Source organism: Periophthalmus magnuspinnatus, chromosome 16, assembly GCF_009829125.3.
Source record: "Periophthalmus magnuspinnatus isolate fPerMag1 chromosome 16, fPerMag1.2.pri, whole genome shotgun sequence".
In the NCBI taxonomy this organism is placed as follows: domain Eukaryota; kingdom Metazoa; phylum Chordata; class Actinopteri; order Gobiiformes; family Gobiidae; genus Periophthalmus; species Periophthalmus magnuspinnatus.
The window spans coordinates 24579939-24603915 of NC_047141.1; the positions used below are offsets into that span (position 1 = coordinate 24579939).

Genomic DNA, 23977 nt, shown 5'->3' on the forward strand with positions numbered 1-23977 from the left:
AATGTATTATTGTTTATCAAGAGAGAGATAGTGTTTTCCACAACAGTTGGTATTAATAAAATTGTGAAAGAGCGCATAACACTGCTGGACTTTGTCAGTGCAACTGGCTGTATTTTTTTTTGCCTTATAGTCATTTTCACGCCCGGCTTTCTGTATTTCGACTAAACAAATGCCAATATATTGTCCCCTTTACTGTTGCTGAGGATCAGATTGGTCAAAAATAGGGAGACCTAGAACATTTCTTAAATAAAATTGGGACAAATCAATTAATTTGGATAAATCTGCTGGGACATGGAGCACAGAGCTCAAAACTGTGACTGTCAGGGGTGAATAGGAATGTCTGTCAAGTCAAGTAAAATTTATTTATAAAGCACATTTAAAAACAACCACACACAGCTGCCCAAAGTGCCCACAGATGTAATCTGGTCACCCTAGATTGGCTTCTCAGACGTTACTTTACCATAAAAGTCAAAATAGGCTATACAATTTTAGCTTCTGGCCTCATGAATAAAATAAACCAAAAATTAGACCCACGATGGCCACATTTATTCAATTGGAGCGAGACAGTGCATACTTAGTTACAGTAGTGAAGTACCTTTGCAGTACACATGAAGGTGTTAAGACTAGGACACTGAAATACAGATGAATCTAAATGGGTCTTTTCTCAACAAAAATATGAACAATCAAAACAATGAGACAAACAGGATGGAAAACTTTAACATTCAACTTTCTTGGGCACAAAGAGAGTGTTGTTTAGCCGTGTGTGGCCGGAGAAAATGTGGAGGGTCGGAATTTCATCTCGGTGAATGGAATGGAGGAGTCTTTACCTTTCCAGTCAATCCACACTATTCCCTGTTAATTAAAACAAGCAAAACAATAATACAGTGGATTATTATTAAATGAATAAATGAATATGACTTATTTTGAAGTAAAAAAAGATGTACCTGATTGTTGCTGTTGATGCCATACAGGCCGTTGAGGTTGGTTTTATAACAGTTCTTGTACCACCAACCCCCCATATAGGACCTAGAACAGTGAATGCCCAACGGATCTGGGTTCTTGTCCCGGGCTGAGAATGGGCGGCCATTGTGATACCTCATAGAGTCACCTGATGGACATTTAAAAGGCAGATATAAGGGAATTGACAAAAATCCTTTTATACTTTTTGATATGATATAGTCAAATTATATTTTTGCAGTCTTTCAGACAGATGTGAAATATTGTAAAACATAATCATAAATATCCGATTGCGTCCATGTTTAAGAGATTACAATCCTACTTCTCGTTTGACAGAAGAGTTTTTTACATTTTGACAGATGGCAACATGTGTAAGCTTAAGTTGGTGGGTCACCTGCGTTCCCTGAGTAACCAGATAAAGTCAGGGTGTAGTGCTTCTCCTCTGAGCCGACAGAGAAGTTTGCGTAATGAGCAAATGCAGTGTCATTTCCAGATCTCATATCCACTCTCAGGCTGACTGGGCCAACACTGGTCAAGTTATGAAGTAGTCTATTTCCTGTTGGCACATATTATATTCATCTTGTTACAGAATTGGTTATGTTTTTAAATGAGAGTAATGAGTTTGCTCATAAAACTCTATACCAAGCCAGAACTCTTCACTGATGTTCCCAAAGCCAGTGCTATACTCGTTCCATGTTCTGTAGAAGTCAGTCTTTCCATTCATTCGCCGTTGGAAAACCTAAAATATTTCATATGTTTATGAATGTGACTTTTTTGCACAGATTGATTTAAGCAGTTTCTCTTACTGTCCATCCACCTCCATTGGTCTCCATGTCACAGTAGACTCTGACTGCTGGGCCCTCTCTGCCCTGTGGGTAAATGTCCACCTCTCCTGAGTGAAGAGCCCCATTCAGCAGCTCCTGGGAGCATTCAGTGGGGAAAGGGAAGCGCACTTTCCCTGAAAGGATTCAAAATTTCCATAAATACAAGTAAGAATATTTGGCATATGCCTGACTAAAATATTTCAATATCCAAAAATTCCATACCTACCAGTTAGACAAGAACTACTATATGTTGGATTTTTAAAAGGGTGCACTTTATGTAACTTATCTGGAAGGATGGTCCGGCCTGGAATGTTCTACAGTATAGTATTACACTTATAGTCTATAAGTGTGAAGCCATACTTGCAGGCTCAGGTCCAGACCAAACTGACTTAGGGTGCACCTGAGTATTAGTATAGGTGTCATTATTTTATTTGAAAATAAAATGAGGGAGCAAACACAGATCTGACTTGCGACTTCATGGAGATAGATATGTTTAATGCCATACTGTGGAAGATTCCAGGCAAAGGAATAACATCTCTATGGAGACCAGCAGGTGGCTTACACTCCACTAGAAACGGGACCTAACTTTTAAATCGATGGAGGAATTTGAAGTGATGATACTTCTTGTTATCAGTTTAATGCTGCAGATCTTTACCTGTGGTGAACTCTGCGGTGACAAGAGAAGTGTAGTGCCCATCTCTTTCACCTTGCACCAACACTGTATACTGAGACATGGGAATGAGGCCTGTCAGCTTGTATTCAGTGACGGTTGGATCCAAAATAATCTCCTGAATGAAATACAGAGAGTTATATCATTATTATTATTATTAAAATCGCTGGTCTTTGTATATCAAGAATACAACATTTTGTACCTTTGCCTCCTCACCAACCACCTGGTATATAACTCTGTAGCTGTGATAAAAAGTTGAGCGCTTCCATGTTATGACAGCATAACGAGCACCTACTTCACTGGGCCTGACCGCTGCAAAGTACAGAATTGTACATTTAAATAAATAAATAGTAAAAAATGGAAAACAGTAGTTGTAATTGCAGTTGTATACTCACCGTTAGCAGTAGTAAAAGTGGTCGACACACTGGGACTGTGGTAGCTGTCTTTCTGGCTGAAGATCTTAACTGAATACACGGTTCCTCGTAGCAAGCCTTTTAGCTGGTGTTCAATAGTGTTGCCAGATAGCATCACTGTCACTGTTACATTTGGAGCTGAAACAAGACAAATATTAAATACATTTTGTTACTTTATTTTTATTAGGTTGGTCAAGTTTCAATACTCACTTTTGGACGATTCGTAGCTGATCACAAAGCGATCGACCTTTCCCAAACTGGGTGTCCACTTCAGGAGAGCCTTTGTGTCAGAAACCTCTGTGGCTTGGAAATGTGTTGGAGGAGCGGGAACTGTGAAGGGGACAAGACAAAGCTTTATACAGTTTCTCATAACAAACCAAGTAAAATGCTTGAAAATGATTTACCTGTACTGATAAGGGTGGTGTGGGGGTCACTCTGGACACTGCCATATCGCGTATACACAGTGACGATGTAGGAAGTGCCAGCAGACAACTTGGACAATGTGAAACTGGTATGTTCTGTACTGAGAATCACTGATTGGCTTTCCCCTGGGATAAAAGATGCATGTTTAAGGATACTTTTCTATTTACCACAGATGAAATAAGTACTCCTGTCCATACTATATTCTAGAGCTAACTTCAAGTGGTAATAAAAATTTTACTATAACAATAAGTAATACTAAAATAAGGCAATGAAAAAAATGAATTGTCATCTGATCTTGTGACAATTCACTATTTTGTTGAGATTATCATATTGCGATTCAGTACCTTTTCGTTTAATGCAGTTCTGTTCTCAAACACACACATTTCCCCATCAATTTCTAACCAGTTGCAGATGGCTTTAGTTACCCCTTAATGGCAGTTAAAAATTGCTAATTGCACTAAGTAACAACTCAACATACCTCAAACAATGTAAGAAAAAATGCACATGATTACAAGAAAAAACATAGACTGTTTGCTCTTGGTGCAGACAAACCTGTAATGATGTTGATGTATGTAATTATGTAGCCAGTGAATGCACCCTTTGGTTTATTCCAAGACAGAGTGAAAGAATTCTCAGTCAGGTCACTGAACAGCACCTCCTTGAGTGGCTCTGGGCCTGTGGAAAGGAAATGGATTCATGTCAAGAAACCTTCAAAAACTTTATAAACTTACCCAAAATTAGAAATTACCTGTTGTGACTGTTACATTGTGTGTCTTGGATCGTCTCTCTGCTCTTGAACCGTAGATGCTCAGCACATACCGCGTGTTTGCTCGAAGGTTACTAAATTCCACTGAACGTGTGTTGCCAGGGATGACCATAGAGATCCTCCTGCCTTCTGCTTTGGTTCTTGTTGCCGTCACTTTACCAAAAGTTGTTTCATTGATGGTGTTTTCACTTTGCACTTGTATGTCAGTGATATTCTTAGCTGTTTTGTCTTTTTCAAGGACTTCCTCTTCTTCTAACTCTCCAGCCTCAGGTTCACGGCGGATAACTGTAAAATTCTTGAACATGCCATGTGGGGCAGACCAAGTGAGGATAAAGCTATAGGAGGAAACATTGGTTACCCTTACCAATCCTAGCCCTCCTGATTTAGGATCTTTTACTATGTCACTTTTGTTTTGCTGAAGTCCAGTCTCCTTTGTTGACTGCACAGTTGTCACATTCACAAGATATATACTCCTTTGGTGGGCCTTGCCATCACCAGCTTGTTTGTCATCACTTGCCTTTTCCTTTTGGCCCTGCTGGGTGGTAGGCTTCTCTTTCATGGTTGACTGCTCCGCCTTGGTTTTGCTTGTTTCAATTACAGATTTTGTTGTGTTATTGACTTTCTTTGTTGTGATTTGTGTGACGTTGGTGCGAGGCTCATCTTTGAGTTTGGGGGATTTAGAAGTTATTTTACCTGCAGATTCTTCAGCCTTGGTGTCTTGGCTGCTCTTTTTCGGAGTCATGACTTCAGGTTTATCTCTGCGTAGTTCTTCCTTCTTCATTTTGGTCTGCAGTATCTGAGTCTTTGTAGCATTTGTCTTCTTAACAGGAGTGTCTAATTTGGTTTGCATTTTATTTGTTCCTTCATTGGTTGTGGACTCAGATTCTCCCTTCTTGGCCTTTATTTGGGATGAGTCTTTTGCACTACCATCTTTTTTCATTGATGTAGAGCCTGTGTCTCCTGTAGTCTTAGGCTTTTGTTTGACAACTTCTGAAACACCAAAATAATAATTTCAAATGACATTCAGAATATTTGGGCCCGATTCAGTTTGATGCTTTCTACTCACTGCTGCAGTCTGATCCAGTGAAATCTTGTTGGCAAATACATTTCCCTTTCTCGCATTTGCCATGGCCACTGCAGTCATTGGGACAGCTTGCAGAACAGGCACCTACAAAGCACCAAAGACAACCAAAATTTAAATAAAAACACATATAAACAAATAATATATATGATTTACAAAGCATCCTTACACTTCTCTTTTAGGGATGACATTTCTTTTTCCAGCAGAGCCACTCGTCCCTCAAGGGCAGCCATCTTGGCCTCACACTCACCCTTGCAGCTGGTGGGCACCAAACTGATCTTGTGCGTCATCACCAGAGGAGCGCCAGGCTTCAGCTCCATCTCTTCGTCCTTTTTGCTGCCGGACTCACAGCCATCACTGATGACCACCTTGATTGGCGGGGTGGGGGCAACACTGGGCTTAGGAGCTTTGAGGACCAGTGTCTGATTGGCTGAGGGCTGATCCTTAGCTTTTGTGGTAGGAGCTTTTGTTGGTGCTTGTTTCACAGTTTGATTTGTGGAGGTGGTCTTCTCTGTGGAGACAGTTTTTTCTTTGTTGGTTCTAGCAGCTCCACCTGAAACTGATTTGGTTGAAGTTGACTGAACTTCTTGGACTGTTGTAGTGGGGGCCTTCTTTGCAATAGTCGTATTACTTGAAGCAGGTTTTGTTGTGACTGTAACTGCAAGTTGAACCTTCTCTTTGGTTGTCTTTGCTGAAGTGGCCTGAGCAGTTGTAGATGTTCTTGGGGCAGACTTCTCTTTAGTTGCCTTTGCTTCAGTTGTAGTTTGATTTACAGAGGCCTGCATTTTGTTTTTGTTGAGTTTCTCTGTTGCAGATTTGGACACAGATTTGGCTGAAACACTCTGGATTACTGACACTTTATCCTTGGTGTTCCTTATACTACTTCCTGCCACTGCCTTAGCTGCTGTCAGCGGGACATGTGGACCTGGAGTGGGGGCAGTTTTCTCTTTGCTATCCTTTGCCTCAGCAGCAGCCTGAGGTTTGGCTGGGGCTGTCTGGTTGACTGAGGCTGAGAGCTTGTCTTTGTTAGATCCACCGAAGGCAGGAGCGGTCTTTGAGGGTGCTGCCGGAGTGGTTTGAATCACTGGTGGGCTGGGCTTAGTTTTGGCGGGTCCTGTGGTGCTGGCCGTTGGGGGGTTTGGGGTGGTGGTAGGAGTAGTTAAGACTGTCTGATTGACCGTACTTGGCTTAGAGGCAGAGCGAGAAGCCGCTTTGGCAGCCGCTACAGTGGTTTTTGGTTTTAGTAAGGTAAGAACTGCATTTACTCTGGTGCCTTCACTTCCCAAAGAGTCCCTTCTGTCAATGGTTGGGCTTTCAAAGGAGGGAAGTGGGACGACGAGTAGGAAAAGTCCAAGAATAAACAACATTTTCAGCCAGCACCTTTGCCTTTCTATATGTGCAGTTTATGTATATATATTTTAATGTCCTCCCTGGTTTCCCTCCTGAAGATTACAAAACAAACAAAACATATTAACGATAATAAGTTACAAAATCATATGAGCAAAATCAATAGCTTTAACTACCATCATTTAGTAGCTTGCCAAAACTGTAAAAATAGCTGAAGGTGCACAGGAAGGAAATGGTGTGAAAACGAAGAACAGCAACAGAGCGTTAGTGTTTAGGACTGTGGCACTCTGTACACGAGGTTACATAATTCTGCAGCCTATGCCTAGTATTAACTAAAATTTGCAATTAAAAATAAGTAGAAATAATAATGAAATAATTAAGCAGTTTACATATAACATCCCACTTACAACTAAGGCTAGCATGCTTAAAATCTTTACAAATGACCAAAAATTGTGCAAAAATGAAAATAAATAAATAAATCAATAAAGGACATTACTAAATCATAAAGACTTACCTGAATATTGATATTGTCCTTACTTTATAACTATCTTTGGGCTATAGAGTCCATCTGAATGAAAAATCTCCCAAGGCTCTGTAGATGGTATCAGGAGAAAGATGTGAGGGAAAGAAGTAGCACTAAAAGGAGGAGAGATATAAGTTTGCTCGTACTTAAGGACCCCTCCTTCCCCACAAGTGGTTCCACTCTCCACCACTGCGGAAAATATTTGCACAGGACTTCCAGAAAGTGTGGCAGTTTACATCAATTTATATTTCTAATCAATAATTAACCAATAATTATCTACAAATGTGAGGTCAAATTTGAATAAAACCCACAAATAAAGCAGCTTAATTAATACATAACTGTGGCATATTATTCAGTTAATAACAGTAACATGTCATTTTGGTCTGTACATTTTCAATCAATTGTTTGGCTCTTTGTTCTGGATATGCACAGTTCACCTCAAAAATTCTGATCCAATGTTAGTATTTCTGGAAGGGAATCTGACACAAAATCAGTCTTCACAACCAGTGTGAGTACAGATATATGCATTTGTGTACTTCACTTTTTGATTTTTACCTCAGAATTAACAACAAACAGTAAGTACACATATGTATTTAGTGGAGATTGTTTCTTTGTCTGGTGCCCAGCCCGGAGCGTGCGTTAGTGTTAGGAGGCGAAGACAGGCAGATTGATGTAGGCTTTGGGTGGATAAAGGCTCGGTGTGAGAATCATGATTCAGCTGGAATACATAGTACATAACAGTGCTGGTATTCAGGCTGCACTCTTGGGGACAGGAACCGCGCGCTATATGAATTGCCCGCTTGTTGGAGGTAATGAGATGTAACTACGTGGGAGTTATGTAAGTGACCAAGTATCCACCAGATTTAAGCATGCTCTGTCAAGGCCCTGCGGCTCTGACCAGTTGGCCACCCACCATCCTGCCTTTTGTAAACCACATGAAGACGTGAGGGCTTTGGAGTCACCACCTTTCCAGCAACATGCACGCAAAATTTACTAACTACAAGAATTACATTTCAGATGTTAAGCTACATAAGTGCAATTACACACAAATACATTGCAGACCTAAATGCTGCTTCTATAACAACTTGAGGTAGAAAGAATGAATATGAATTAAAAACACATTTGAGACGCTCTCCTCACAACATGAAGGTTCTGGGTTCAATTCTAGCCTCGAGGTGCTACAATCATCCCTAACTCCAGTTCTGTGCATAGTGACTAACCCTCCTTCCAATCTACCACTTACATTACATTGTATCTCATTAAGTAACACCATTTTCCCACTACCATCAGTTTTTTTGGTGGAGGATCTGCAACCTTCTTATTCCCATGTTCCAACTTTATCTGGTATGTTTCACAGCAAGGCATTGAAACTTGTCCTATGGCAGGTTACGGCACTGTGTCAAGTTACAGCTCAGATCTGTGGAGAGGCTACCATGGGATACCTCTTGCAACAAAAACTCATAATGAAATAAGTGTAAGACCAGTACATTGAATGCCATACTGTGGAACATTCTAAGCGAAGCACAAGCAGGTTGCAGACCCTCAACCAGAAAATTTACATAGTGCACCTTTAAATATGTTTTATCCTCTGACTGTAAGAGAGTTATTCCAAATGTACAGATACATACTAGGTTGTGGACAGTGTGCACAAGTACTTAATAAACACATACATATTAGATAAAAGGATGTTATATGCAATAAATTTGACAGAAGCACATATTGCACGCTGCAGACTCAACAAACATCTAAAACAGTTTCATGATGGGGCAACATGTTTTATTCAGTGATGTAGACGATAGACTGGACTGTGTGTCACTGCTGTGGTTGTCCTGTACATGTGAGTGCCCGCATGGTGAAGTTATATTTGCATGAGGATATATTTGTTGCAACATGTCTAAATGAACATGTTTACCTTGGCACAGATGTTCTGACTCTATCATAATAGACCTACAGTGAGAGCACCCTAAAAAGGTCAGTGCAGCAGACAGTAAATAGAGAAATAATGAGTAGAGTTTAAATACATCAGATTAAATGGTTTTCTTAGACAGATTTGGCTAAAGGACGGGACATGCTGTTCATGGCTGTAAGGTGTGGGACCATATTTATATTTGGCTTTAGGCCTGAACTTAGGACAGTACACTTTATGTACTGAATTGTGAATATTACCTCCATTCAAATTACAAAACTGGACTATAATTTACAAATATATTTCTGAATAACTACTTTTTCCTGTCTTCAATCGCATGTTGCCTGCTCTAGTGACCATGTCAGTTTTACCAGTCACAGTAATAGTACAGGAAGCAGATGATCATATTTCACCACTATTAATGCTCTCTGATTGTTTGCTCATTTTAAATTCAACACTAGATTCAATACTATTCAGAATGACACTCTTGACAGTTTCTCTATTGGGGTGTGACATGTACAGCTGTATTCTGTTATCTTGTCTGATTAACAGTTACTGAACGCTTTTATTTTTTTTTTTTTTTTTTTTTTTTTTTTCTTCAAGTTGCTTTTGTAATTTTACAATCCAAAACCTATTTAGATCATGTTGTGCATATTCCTGAGGATGGTGTTAACTGCTTGCAAATTTTTAGACAAATTTGGTCATCACAGCAAGCATTTCACTGAAAGGATACAGCTGTGTTACAAATAAGATCCCTTTTAAAATCACAATGTTTCTGTTGGCAGCTGATGGGGATTATGTCCGTATTCCAAGTCAGGTCTATATATCTGGGCCTTATTGATTTATGTTTAATGAACTGTCTAATAGCAAATCCAGTGACACTGCGGCCATTGATAGGGTCATGATTGAAGTGAGCGTCAGTACTCCCCGTGTTGCTTACATTAGGCCAGGCCTCAGAGATTAGAATAATATAAGTGCATAAGCTCTCACTTGTTCCACTCCTCCCCCTCTGGGCCCCCATACCCCCCTCGCCTTAACCCCCTCCCACACGCCCGCTCCATCTTTCCTCACCTTCAACTCATCACACGTTACATAATGACCCATATCTTCATGCATGTATTCATAATTGCCCATTAAGTACTTTTCTATCATCTTCAGTCAGTGTAAATACTTTTTGTTAATTAGTCTTATATGCTGGACCACTTCAAATCCCAGACTCTACTTCCTTACTTAGCAGATGTTGAAGAAAGAGGCGGGGTAGCCATAAGGGGGCTATGTGGAGTACAGAGCACCCTCTCAGGTACCTTAGAAAAAACGAAATTCAGCGAAAATACCAAAGCTGCACACCAAAGTGAATCATAGTATTTAGATAAGATTGGCTGTTTACATATGGGCTATTTTCTCGGATTCTGTGTGATTGGATGTGTTAAAGAACTGTCTCCATCTCTAATGCCAGTTAAAGAAATAATGTTTATTTTAATAGTTCCATTTATAATGTATTGATAACAATTACTATTTTATGGAGGGATACATTTTAAAGAGCAGATGCAGTTATTTTTCTAGCAAAATAAATGTTTTATTCACTGTCTGCATGAGTTAGCCTTGAAGTCTTCCACAAAATTTGTAAAGTCAATGCAGAAATTTGCATGGTCAGTTTTATCGCAATCAAATGGTTTTGGTTCAACCCAAGTGTTCGCTTCCAAAAGATACTGTTTCCTACAAGGTCAGACAATTAGATAAGATTATTGTTGTTGACAGAAGGTTTGACCTAATACTGACTAATACTTACTGCCCGTGGGAGTCGGTAGTGGTGCCATCTTTTCCCATAATGAGGTACTCCATTCCCTCTTCTAATCTGCTTTTACACTGTCGTCTTTTGGCAAACACGCGATGAGAGCCAGTCTTCACAACATGATCCCCATCTAAAAATACAAAATTTAATATTGTACTGCAAACAACATATGTCTGAGAGGTACTGTCTGTAAGACTTTTTTACTTACTGATTTTCAACACATCAGTGACTTTGGTTTTGTATAGTACAAAGTTGTTTTTCTCAGAAGCCTCCATGACTGTCACCATGTATGCTAAGGAACAAGAGAGAAGTCTGTGTGATTACACTATTATTGAAACCTAGTTTAACTGACAGTGTGCTGACCATAATCCACAAGAGGATAGAAGCAAGCGTGATTTTGGCGGTCTTCTTCAGCGTTCTTGGATGTATTTCTTATTTTGTGACAAGGTCCTTTGACAGAGTCATCAGACATTATTAATGTAAGTAAAAACAGGACATATTTGATATTGTATTACACAGTTCAACAGACTTTCTGCACATTGGCACACATCTCCCGAACAGAGCCTGGAGATCACCTTGCTCCTCTTTGGAGCGGAGTAGAAAACAGTACACTTGTGACCTGTACCAAAGCATATGGCACATCAGTATATGACACTCTTAAAGACTCCACATATAGTATAGTACACTCCAGGAACCAACCTGGCTCATAATAATCATAAAAGACTGCAGGCGCAGGCTGCAGAAGGCCAACTGTGTGCAACTGTTTAGCATCAAACTCAAAGCACTGCTTTTGTTCAACAAGCTGTAAAGAAGTGTAAATGTTTTTAAGTGTGTTTTAATGACCAGTACACAAGCAGTATTGTAGCTTTACCTGATTCAGATAGATCAGAACTTTTCCATGTGACAGTTCATAGTGGGAGATATATTGTTCCGGGGGAGCTTTAAGCTAAAATAGTTTGATATCATTTCTGTACTTATTCTCAGATTTTTAAATAATCATATATAGTTATTACTGTAATATATGATACTGTAAGGAGCTGAGATACTTACAGCCTCCAGGTCCTCTGCTTCAGCCACAAACCCACTCAGGAGTGTAAGATCAACAATTGCCATTCCTGTGAGCTCATAGGTAGGGTTATGCCTAGAACAATACAAGATTTTCAGTACAATTTCATTTATCATCTCACTCATTGCCTAGTGTTGTAACTATACTAACATGACACAAACTTCATAAGTGACAAAGTGATCATCAGCTTGGTCACTGTCCACATCTCTTCTCCTGCGCGTGCGAATATCAATCCACTCAATGGCGGTACGAGACATTCGGTTGTCATCACCCATATTGTCATCATCATAGTATTCATAATTCTCTTGGATTGCAACTGTGGGTCAGGACTCAGAATCAGGGCCCTGTTTACGTTTGTTCTTTGTTTTGGTTCAAAGTTTCTTACCAGTGTACTTGACTTTCCCCTTCACTTTCACTTCAATTGACACTTTATCACAAATGTCTTTGGGTTCCATCAGATGAAACACTTTTCGAACCTACACATACAACAGTCACTTGTCACTTTGAATAGAATACACAGATGTTTTCTACTAAACTCACTTTAACTATGGCTTTTCCACTTCCTTTGAATGTTGCTGTAATATCCCTCCCAACAAAGCGCTATGGCAAACAATAAAGGAAAGTTATTATATATTATTAAGATATAAGAGGTGTTTTTTAAATCCTTGTTGCTCGATACCTTTAGGTCCTTTTCCACCTTGTCTTTGTTATCCAACTGTAACTTTTCAACATAGTTTTTCCCTTGAGCTGTGAATAATGCCTCTAAATTTGCTTCAGATGTGGCTGGTGCCATCATTTCATATTCTGAAAGAGCCTCCAAAGCTACTAAAGTATCCTACAAAGACATTAAACACTTTAGACCATCTGCAATCAATCAAAAGTAACTGCCATTTCTATTTTCCCTGCACCTGTGATGAGTAGAAGCCACCATAGTAATTTTCTTGTGTGGTTAACCAGTGTGCTAATTTATTTGCCTGCTGGACTTCTTTAAGGGCCACTGCAGTCAGCAACGCATATGCTGTGGTCTCTACTGTAATTGCAGCCTTGTCTGTAAAGTAAAATTAAACAAATTTAACATGACAGTTTTAAATGATGCATTACACACTGTTGATTGATTGGTTACCTGTAGCTTCAAATTTTGCCCAGTCAATCTTGCGTCTGACCTCTGGAGCATACTCTTTACTTACTGCGAGGGAATATGCTGTGATGGCAACAGCTAATGGATGTTGCAGTTGATTAAAGTTCGACCAAAGATATTCTGTTGCTTTTGATATGACAGCCAGCTGGTATGAGATCAGCAGTATTATTCATCATTCTTCATCAGTTTTATTTTTTTCAAACATTATCGTACCGTAGAACTCTTTTCTTGTTCGTTCAATAGATCAAGAGACTGGGTTAATGCTAGAGTAGCAAAGGACGTCATGAATGCCTTGCTATCTACACCGTTCTAAAATAAAATAAACAGGTAATAAAAGTTTTCAGTGTATGCTTGGACACATGCTTTTAATTTCAATTTACCAAAATGCCTCTATGTAGAACACGATTTGCATCGCTAAATGAGCCATCAGCTTCCTGTTTAGCACTCAAATATCTGACTCCTTCTATGATTTGCTGTACTGGTGTGTTTATTTTCTTTCTTCCCTCTCGATCAAATGTAAACAGCTGGCGTTTCCCCACCATTGACAGAACTTTCACCACATGGGAAGTTAACCTGTAAAAGAGCAACATAGTTTGGAGAGTTAAAATACAGTACAATTCAACTGTATTGTACTGTGAAGGTTTGGGTTTTTTGTGTGTTCTGTGCTGTTTTCCCCCCTCCCTTCTGTGTTTGAGCCTGGAGCTGGGCGGAGATTCTGGTTCCTCCCACACACACCTGCAACTCATTATTTGTCTAGCTGCACCTGTGAGTAAAAAAAGGACTGAGAATCTGACACTCAGGGCCAGATCGTCTTGTCATCTTCTGTCTTTTCTTCATGTCACGCTCCGGTTTATTTGGTCGTGTATCCACCATCCTGCTCCCAGGAACCACTCTGCACCTCTGTCTCTGACCCAGCTTTCCACAACCAATACGAACACCTCAGCCTCAGATCCGGCTCACCTCGATTGAGACAAACACCCCAGGCTCTGACCCTGCGACCCATGACCTGCTCCACGAATACGTCATACAACACCACTCCCAACTGTCTGCTCTGTCTACCTTCATTTACATTCCTGTATCTGCAAGTAAAATCTTTTGAACTGCTTCCCGAGTCTGTATCTTTGGTCCTCCCGTCAGTCTTTACATGTTCAATATAAAAACTATGAGAAAAAAATATCATACCAAGTGCTGGGTCTGTGATTGGGCCATGACCCATAAGCCCCTGGTGACCTGCTTTGGGTTAATAATTGTACAATTCTAGCGACACCTGAAAAGTATATGAGAAAAAGTGTTGAATATTTAATCTATATAAAATATTTGGTCTTGGCACATTATTTGATGAAAAAGGAAAAATCCTCCACATCATTTACTGATAGGTTCATTTTGTTTTACCTTTCCCAATATAATTAACTGCTTCATCTCGGCTTCCAGGAGGCATGCTGAACCACTGGTCACTTAGATCTAGGTAGCGCACAGCCACAGCTGTCGGAGTGAGAGTCCTGGTTGTTTGTTCCAAACAGCCACTAGGCAGGTGAATGAGCTTAGCAACTTTCTCTGGATTAAGAAGATTCTTCAAACGTGACTTGCTAAATCCATCCTCTGTCAAACATAAATATTATTTAAGTATATAGAGTCACTCACACATGAATGTTTTAATGACATACCCTCCACTGAAATGAAAATGTTGGATGTAGATTCAGGAACTGTGTCATCTGGTAACTTTCCATTAATTTTCCTGGTTACATCATTTGTTCCTTTGAAAATACAAACAAAAATATTGCATGAATTAATTGAGAGAAAAACACAAAACACTGGAAAAAAAATAAAATCACCAACCATTTAAATGTATTATTGTCGTTTCTTCTTCAGTCTTTTCAACTCCCTCTGTCTACAAAAATGATAAAACACAAAGATGACTGCTGCAGTAGGGTCAGGTCCAGCATCTTGGTGCTCTACTCTCTGAGATTAACACCAATCAAATACTACTGTAGATTCCAGAGAGCCTCTCCATGATGAACTCATACCAAAATCACTTTTGAGAACAATAAGTCTTGGCCTTGTAGATTTGTTTATTTATTTATTTTAATCATTTGGTTATTTTAATAGGGACAATTCACATTAATACATATTTCTGTAAATGTACTAGTATTACCTATACAGCTGCAGTCTGAATTATTTTAGAAATACCGGTAGATATTTTGAAAACTAGTCAAGTCAAAGGTATTTGTGTAGTGCATTTAAAGGACCACAGTGCTGAACATAGACAATAAACCCCAATACAAGCAATAATACGCCAACGAAAACCTTGACACTTACCCATACATTCAAAATCTTCTCAATGGCATCTAATTCTGATTCTTTATTTATGTCATACAGGCGTATTTGAATAGGTATGGAGCCACTTCTCATTGGGACAGCCGAAAATGTGACTGTCTGTGATGAGTCTGGGCTCACGGTGACGTTTACAAATGACACTGAGGTAGCTGAGCCTGGAGAACAAAGGCCTTCACTCTGGGCCATGTGCACTGCTACCTGTTACAACAGATAATATATATATTTACACATGTACTGCACCTGTCATGTTATAACAGATATTTAATCATATCTGTTACATGGTTATAGTAAATACACTGCCCCCTGTTAGAAGAGTTAATATATAGACCTAGTAAATAAATATGTAAGGCCACTTGGTATTATAGGGTCAAATTTACATGTGTACTAAAGATGTGCAATTTATTGAATTTTAATCAAATCAAGGTCCAATCATGTTCAATCAAATCACGGTCCAATCATATTAAATAATCAGTGATTAGATCTTGATCCATCGAGCAAAAAATATACAAACTCCACACAGAATGGCCCAGGCTGGCCCAGGACCCGTGACCTTTTGGCTTTGAAAAGGGAGTGCTCGCCATTCAGCCACTATGCTGCTCAAACTATTGTTTTGTGTGACATGAGACTGATTGAAAGTCTGTATTAAGTTGTAAGAATGAAGCCCTGACCCTGTTATAACAGAAAATGTGTAAATACATTTCTCATTCACTTACATGAAGGTCAGCACTATCGTAGTTGTAAATGACTGGAGCAATAAACATTTCCTCGTACTTCCTAACTGAAGTAGGAAGTCTCAGAGACACAAAAACTGGTTTAAACGCCCTCAGCAGACTTGGTTTTTTGACACACAAACCTGTAATTGAAACAGACAAAGTGGAGGTGCTGCAGAGCTGAGGTTTAACTTGTCATTGTTATTTTGCTGTAATATCAATATACATTCAGAGTACACATTCTTTTTGATATTTTAGTGCAACGTGTCTATTGTGAAACTGCCTCTGATTGGAATGGCGAGATTAGAAAAGTTGGTGTCACCTGATGCTTTGGACAAAGTGACAACTCGAATCTCCCATGTGGTGATAGAATCAGGCAAACCTAGCCGGAAGCTTTTAAAATTTAAGAAAAAGTTATTGTGCAAATTTGAAAAGAATAAAAATTACAAGACCACCAGAACATCCCACATGACTCTGTTTTTTGTCAACCCTCTGACATTTTTTATTTAGAAAAGCTTCTGGTTGACTGGGTCTTATTTTATATTATCCCCTTCACTTTATATAAATGAAAGTTTCTACTTTACCTTGCTTTGCCCTTTACAGGAAATGATGTGAAAGCAAACGAGGAGGAGAAAACTTTCCTAATGAATGCATTGTCTGTGGTCAAGAAGTGCTCTTCAATATCAAGTAAACTTGTAGCTTTAGTAGAAAGGACAAAGCTCCTGTTACTTGTCAAGTAGTTATGATTGGATAATGTCATTTAAATAGCACACTCACTTCTGCCCAGTCCTTTCTTAGCCTCCTCTTTGGCCCTCTGCTCTCTCAGGCGCTGCCCTTCCAGGCAGCAGTCCCTGAAGGCCCAAGTACAGGAGGTGTTTCCCTGGAGCTCAAAGACCCTCTTAACCCTCTCTTCACATGACCATTGCATAGGGATAAGAAGGAACCCATGGGCACAACAGCTTTGCAAAATCTCTTCTTCATACTTGGATTCTGAAAATAAAATAAAATACATTTGTGGTGCTAAACTTGTAGTGATGAAATATTTGTTGATAAACTGCATATACTATATACTTAATTCCATCATTTCTTGTTCAAGGTCCACAGATCGCTTTTGTCGTACTTTGGAATGGCACTTCAAATCTAAAAGCAGGACAAAAAGTTTCATTTGTTCAGTTGTACTGCATAAACATTACATCAAGAAATCAATTACAAAAAATACATCTGTATTTTGTCTGAAACACTTGTACCTTTTCTCCATTTCGCCTTAGTCTCGGTTGTAAAAAATGCCAACCCCGCTTCTTCCATAACAGAGCCAGGATCTTGTCCTCCACCATATGAACAGCCCAGGTCATAGGCCTCCATTGAGGAGTACACCTGTTGAATAAAAAAAAAAAACATTCTTCATGTTTTTGTTTAACCTTTTTGTTTAGAGAAGAACTGATTTTGAATGTTGAGTTACCTGCTCTTGAGTGAGTTTATTGTCTGCATTAAGGCTATTGAAGGCTGTGTCCACTGCCAGCAGAGCCACTGTGGCTTCTTGCCCGAACAAATCAATATCTAACTTGGACAAACGTCGTGGTTCAACTGTTGCTTTATGTTCAACCTAAAACAGTAATAATCACAGTAATTACTCACACAACGTTCATGCAGAGGCAAAGAGCATGAAGTATCTTGCCCAAAGACACAATGGCAGCATGCTGTCAGCTGGGATGTAACCACTGATGTTCAGGTTGGTACATGACATTATGTTCACACACTGATGATGCAATCTTCTTTACTTACCTTCACCTTTTCCTCACAATTGCCTTTGGCAGCCAGCCACACAGAGTCGCTGATGATGTGATTGTTTGGAGTGTAGAAGTAGCCAATTATACGGAAGGATGGCACCATGTTGTCTGATATCTGCAGCTTCAGTGGGGTCTGTGTGATTGCATCTCTCATGTTCACATGATTTGTGTCGACTATAGATCCTTGACTCAGCACCTACAGCACAGAGGATTCTGTCATAAGTTCTGACTGGTACAGCTGTTACTGAGGCTGGTCCTACCAGGTAGTGTATGACCCCAGTCTGTGGAGCGTTTTTAGTCATGAACTTCACTTGTAGTTCATCTCCCACTGTGTACTCTTTATGAAGTACATCCAGGTAGAGGTCGACTGGAGATACAGCAGCATTTATTACTTTGGATTCACTGCTGTCATCAACAGACACCTATTAGAAAAGACAAGCAGGAAAAATTAAACAGAGTTTATTAACATTTAGGATGTTATCTGTCTGGATCATGAGTCGACCTACTGTAAGAGTCACTGCATTCGTGGACACGACATTAAATGTATAAAACACTGCCCCCTGCAGGTTAGTTGTACTTTGCCCTGTTTGATCCATTAAAGTCATTGTTACTGGCACTTTCTCTGCAGGAGAGCCATCTGGAAGACGAACCAGCGCCTAATACAAACACACAAAGCACAAAAATAAAGACATAATTAAACATACATAGTTTTGAAAGCTGTACCCATGTCATTATTCAGACTTACTGCCACATTTAATGGAAATCCAGGTTTGAAATGAGAGACAGTTCTTGAAAGGTCAATCCTGTATTTGTGAGACACTACAGGTATAAACATTTGTCGCTCTTGTATTTCTCCATCTGCAGAGACAAACAGTCAATAGATTCACTAAATAGCATCAGGCACAATACAAGGTATAATAATAATAATAATAATAATAATAATAATAATAATAATAATAATAATAATAATAATAATAATAATAATAATAATAATAATAATAATAATAATAACAATCATAATAATCATAATAATCATAATAATCATAATAATCATAATAATGTCATACTTTGTACGTCAGTGACAAGTACTCCCAAATACAGAAGTTCCCCGCGGCCCTCTAACTCTGACAAGCTCAGGTTTGTCTGCTCTTGGGTTTTCTGATTTAATTTTGCAATATTCACTGAAACTGATGCTGTTCCATCGTTGATCTGTACAAAAATAATATATTCTTCACAAAAGCAATTTTTAATGTGTCAAATTTTTGCTGCTGTAGTGTCTCACAGAACCAGTCTGCTCCATGCCCTTAATCAAGGTTGGCTTTGCACTGGATCCTTTTGGAATGACTCCAAACTGACAGTGGTAGGCCCCGTTCACTGGGTTTGCATGTGTATACCTAAAACATGTAATCAGAAATACAATCATTTTGATGGTCACTGGTCTACATACATCTGCCCCTCATATTCTTTTGCTTTATTCAGTGTTGGTTTTTTGGGTTTTTTTGGGGTTTTTTTTTCTGTAGGATCTCTGAGTAGATGTCATCTCCATAGACATTCCACTTCTCTCCCTGGTTTACTTCCTCTCATCTTCAAAAAAAAGGTTACCTTGCCAAGATTCTGAAGTTGATATTTTCTTCTTTAGTATTGACTAAAATGTAGTTATTCTCCATTTGAACGTTCACTTCAAAACTGGGCATCACTGTAAAATATATAAAGAATCTACAGTAAAATATAGGATTGATTTGAAATTTGTTTCATATCATAGTAAACAATAAAAATTACAGCTCACCAAACTTTTGAACTTTAAACTCTTTAGAAACAGCATGATCTCTATCTCCTTCATAGTGTGCCACAATCCTCCATATGCCTGTTCTTTAAACACACACACTGTTAACTGTGCCGCAGTCAGGCTTTGCTCGTGCCTTTAGAAAACTTACTTAGCTACATCTGGAATGACAAAATGATTTTCAAATAGGCCTCCCTTCGTAGTGTAAATTGCTTTCAATGCTCTGTTTCCAAGTGCATTCTGCAAAAGACAAAGCCATTAGGTAACCGGTAGTTAATATTTCCATTGTGAATACATTTTGAGAAATTAGTTGGATTTTTTGAAAGGGAAACAAATTGTCAATTTACAGAAACATATTCAAGTTTGAGCTTGGCCTATATGGGTTTTTTTCATGGTTGATTACTATATATATATATATATATATATATATATATATATATATATATATATATATATATATATATATATATATATATATATATATATATATATAAATCCACATGAGCAATTTCAAAGTTCACAGTTCACATCTACTACACCGCTCTATACATATAGCAATGAACCACAATCCTGTTTCCATCGAATTATTTTAAAGCATATTTTGTGGTGTTTTGGCCCAAACAAAATATTGGCCTATACTGGAACTTTAAGGCCAATAGCGAATTCTTACATACAGATACTTACATACAATAACAAGTGAAAAACCTCCTCTGATGGCCTGAATGTGTGGTCAAGAGTGAATATCCTGAATTTCACTGTAGAAGTAAAAGTATTACTCTCAACAAATGAACTTCTTTATGTAAGTGATGATGTAGACTGTACCTGTGTCCATGGGTTTGTACAGAGGCTGGTCAGTCTGAATAAAGATGTGGCCTCTGTGTGGGGAGAGCAGCACCCTGGTCATCTTTCTGTCCACAGAAAGGCCTTCTGCCACCAACATGACATAGCTAGGTCTGGGTGACAGGGTGGAGAGCTTTTTCTGGTCTATCTGTTGTTGTTTAAAATACCATCAGTGTCATCATTTTAAAGGTCAAATGTATTGTAGCATGTCCTACCATCAGCTCTGTTAGCTCCCCTTTCTCTTCCTTTGTACAGGTAACAGTCACTGTATCTGACAAAACAATGCCTAAACTCTCATGTTCCAAGTAAATCCGAAGATTTTTATTTAGATGGTTTTTGCCCAGCTGCACAAAGACTTTCTCTTTCACTCCCTCATGGAACACGTTAGGAGCTGAGATGAAGAATCTGCATAAGCAAGAAATATTTGTTATTACCTTTGACCTTAATGTGTAGTGTGTGTGCAGGAGTGTGTTACCTGTCGTCAGGTGAGGCATCCACCGCCAGGCTCAGCAGCAGAGCAGACAGGAGCAGGAGCATCATTGTTCCCTGTTTGTCTCTTCTGATACTTCTGCTCAGGGCCTTTTATAAGCAGTCCAGCCTTTATTTCTCAAGCCCCTCAAATGCTTCCTAAGCCCTCCCAGTTCTGTTCTGCTCCAAGTTTTTTGTACACCCTCAACAGAAGAAAATGTTCTCAATTGTGTCACAAATTGAAGACATTTTGTGTGCCATAAGCTTTGGGCTTTTTCCTTTTGTAAAGTGTTTCACTCAAATTCATAAACTGAACAGAATAAATTGTTCAAACAGACAGATTAACAGTGTTAACTGTGTATTTACTGTGCATATATTATTTATTCACCACAGTATATGCTGTGCCTTATTATTATTTTTTACAGAATGTTGGTATAAAAGAGGTTTGATACTGGAGTATATTAAAATGTATTGCACAATAAGTGAGCTGTTTTGGCAGCTGCTTGATCACTTCCCCCAAATCATGTGATTTACAAGAAATCTAATTTGCAAAAGGGAGGAGGGGGCACTATTCTGGCTCTTAAAAATAGACAAAACATGCACACATACTTAAAATTTCATTTTGCCAAGTCAGCTATATTCAAATTGAATTTTTATAACTTGCTTATTCCCTCATAGGAAAAAACTGTGTCTGCATTTGACCCATCTGCCAGTACCACATGGGCAGTCTCTGATGCAGTGGGTGACCGCAGAGCAGCGCCTGTGGACCCATCTCCAGTTGTTGAGCTGTTTGGTCAGGACTATATGAGAATTGGCCTATTGTGCACGTTTAGTTTGATGTGGTAAACTAGAGTCCCCAGCAACAATAGCACAAGTCACTCACTGCCACAAGTACCAGTCGTAATGGTATCATAAATCAGACCAGTAGAAAAATACACATAAAAAAATCACTTTGAAACAATAATAACAAAATAATAACAAAATTAAAAATTAAATAAATAAAGTAAACATCAATTTAAAGCTTTTTAATGACATATTTTCATTAATGACATACAATCAAGTAACAGATGACCAATCTGTTTTTTTCTAGAGCAACCAGTTTGATCAACTTTGGAATCTCAACTTTATTCCAATTTAACGGATTAAACTGATTAGTTTTGGCTTGTATTTCATGTTTTTTGTAGTACTGTATGAAGGTTAATATAGTAGCTGCCTTTATGAGAAGATATTTCATGTGAATTTATGTAGCAATTGCCTCCCTTCAGCTGTTTTAGAGTTTGTTGAAAGAGTTTTGTTTATTCTTCATCATAGTAAAAAATCTGTTTTGAATGCAAACAAATGTGAAACTCAGGAATATGTTGTATATATATATATATATATATATATATATATATATATATTTTTTTTTTTTTTTTTTTTTTTTTTTTTTTCATTTTATATATTGTACTCTAGCCACTCTGAAAAGGAAGAAATAATTCCTAAAAATAGTGATTGTGATGATTTAGTTCATACATGTGATGGACATTGAAGTATTAGTATTGTTCTATTTTTTGTAATATATATATATATATATATATATATATATATATATATATATATATATATATATATATATATATATATATATATATATATATATATATATATATATATATATAGGGTCTCTCACACTGTCACACTCATAACTTGGCAGTACCACATTCTCACTTCTGCAAAGTTTTAGTACTGCAAAAATGCTAGTTGATGTCTACTTTTGTGTTTAAAAGTAAATGAAAAATGGTAAGTTATGGTACATTAAATATCTATTGCTTTTCTATCGCTCTGTTCTTCTCTAGTGAAAAATCAGGCCTTTCGTTTTCCCAGTAGAAGCCAGTGAGAATCAGGGGCCTGATGTCCATCCACAACTCCTGAAGAAGGTGAACAAAAACAAGAATTGCGTTTGGACAATCAGCCCCTGAGTCACTATCTTATCAAAAATCAGTTCTGGAGAAAAGTCCTGTAAAAACAAAATATATATATATTAGATTGTTTTTTTTAAGTAGCATGTGGAGGAATATCATAATCTCTTTTCAATTGAAATGTTTCCCATAAGAAATACTTACTTTTTGCAGAATTTATGATTTGTAGTAATGCTCCCAGTAATGTCAAATGGAACAAACAAATAAACAAAAAAGTTATATCTCTAAAGTTGTAAAGTTTAGTCCACAGTCCAGTGCGTCCGTCCTCAGGCGCTGCTCAGTTCAGTTTGTCTTGTCCACTTGCTCTGCTCTGTCTCTACCCTCGATCCATCTCATTTCATGCAGGAGTGGGGTTACCTAAGCGACCCGGCCTCAATGGAGAAAATCTCTTTTTCTACAATTAACTGTGAAAGTGACAGAAGGAAAAGGAGGGAGGGCTGTCCACTCAGAAAAGAAAAGAGGAGCATGGGAAAGGCTGCAGTGCGCATGGCAGGTACGCAGACACCCAATTCAAAACTAATATTTGCTAAGACAGCAGTATGGTGCAAGGACAATGTTGGAAATAAAGTTGGTGTCTTATAGGTAGACTTCAGTTGAAAATGTTCATAATTATTACATTTGAATGTTGCAATAAACTAGTATAGTCACCTGTATGTAAATTTGCTGTGCATAGTTAGATTTTGTTGTAACCGCGTGCTATAGCTTGTTGTATTCAAGGTGTAGTATTGGCCAAATTAGATTGCATTACAACACTGCTACACTGATCCTTCTTTAAGTGAATTATACCCACCAACTCAAAATGCAGTGGGAGTGACCAGCAAGTTTCCATGGAGAGGTATACACAAAAGGGTGTGGCGTGGGAATGTCCCCAAAGGTCAGGAGTAAGGGTGAAGAGGTCAAAGGTCAGAGGCAGCTGGACAGCACAAGAGAAGATGAGGGTGAGAAAGAGGGTGGAAAGTGGGGGTGAGCCCTGAGAGCCACTGGCCGGACTGAGGGACTTTAACATTGAACTGATGGGAGACAGGCTGACCAATGAGAGGCCGGGTGATGACACACTCATGTGTAATGGTCCGTGGTAATTGACAAGTGACAGGCCTTTATTGTGGATGCAGGAGCAGTCATCAATATGCAGCTGCGGATTACAAGGTTTACGTTCTGTTTCAGTGGTTTTACACATAGTTTAGTCCACAA

General features: G+C 38.6%; 2 protein-coding genes across 2 annotated transcripts; both read right to left on the reverse strand.

The window, feature by feature from the left end:
- Window positions 1-524: 524 nt before the first annotated feature.
- On the reverse strand, window positions 525-7588 carry tnxba (tenascin XBa). The gene is made up of 15 exons (XM_033981771.2): window positions 6996-7588; window positions 5304-6576; window positions 5120-5221; window positions 4036-5043; window positions 3840-3962; window positions 3269-3412; window positions 3075-3194; window positions 2847-3002; window positions 2654-2763; window positions 2437-2569; window positions 1764-1915; window positions 1600-1696; window positions 1352-1513; window positions 945-1108; window positions 525-852 (listed from the first exon to the last, which is right to left on the reverse strand). Exons 2-15 carry the CDS (start codon window positions 6499-6501, stop codon window positions 754-756), a joined length of 3768 nt encoding a protein of 1255 aa, XP_033837662.2. The 5' UTR covers window positions 6502-6576; window positions 6996-7588; the 3' UTR covers window positions 525-753.
- A 2896-nt stretch (window positions 7589-10484) lies between these two features.
- Window positions 10485-20937, reverse strand: c4b (complement 4B (Chido blood group)). Its single transcript, XM_055228065.1, has 41 exons — window positions 20836-20937; window positions 20576-20765; window positions 20343-20508; window positions 20205-20275; window positions 19672-19760; window positions 19524-19606; window positions 19340-19433; window positions 19020-19131; window positions 18805-18946; window positions 18483-18595; window positions 18244-18393; window positions 17998-18159; window positions 17733-17933; window positions 17410-17553; window positions 17198-17324; window positions 17022-17090; window positions 16728-16940; window positions 16535-16649; window positions 16273-16343; window positions 15954-16093; window positions 15223-15438; window positions 14743-14794; window positions 14571-14660; window positions 14299-14505; window positions 14089-14173; window positions 13287-13479; window positions 13120-13215; window positions 12892-13051; window positions 12677-12816; window positions 12448-12603; window positions 12309-12368; window positions 12154-12244; window positions 11919-12084; window positions 11753-11843; window positions 11574-11648; window positions 11402-11504; window positions 11232-11321; window positions 11066-11152; window positions 10911-10994; window positions 10700-10832; window positions 10485-10626 (listed from the first exon to the last, which is right to left on the reverse strand). The coding sequence occupies exons 1-41, from the start codon at window positions 20898-20900 to the stop codon at window positions 10491-10493; spliced, it is 5028 nt and encodes a 1675-aa protein (XP_055084040.1). The 5' UTR covers window positions 20901-20937; the 3' UTR covers window positions 10485-10490.
- Between the last annotated feature and the right edge of the window lie 3040 nt (window positions 20938-23977).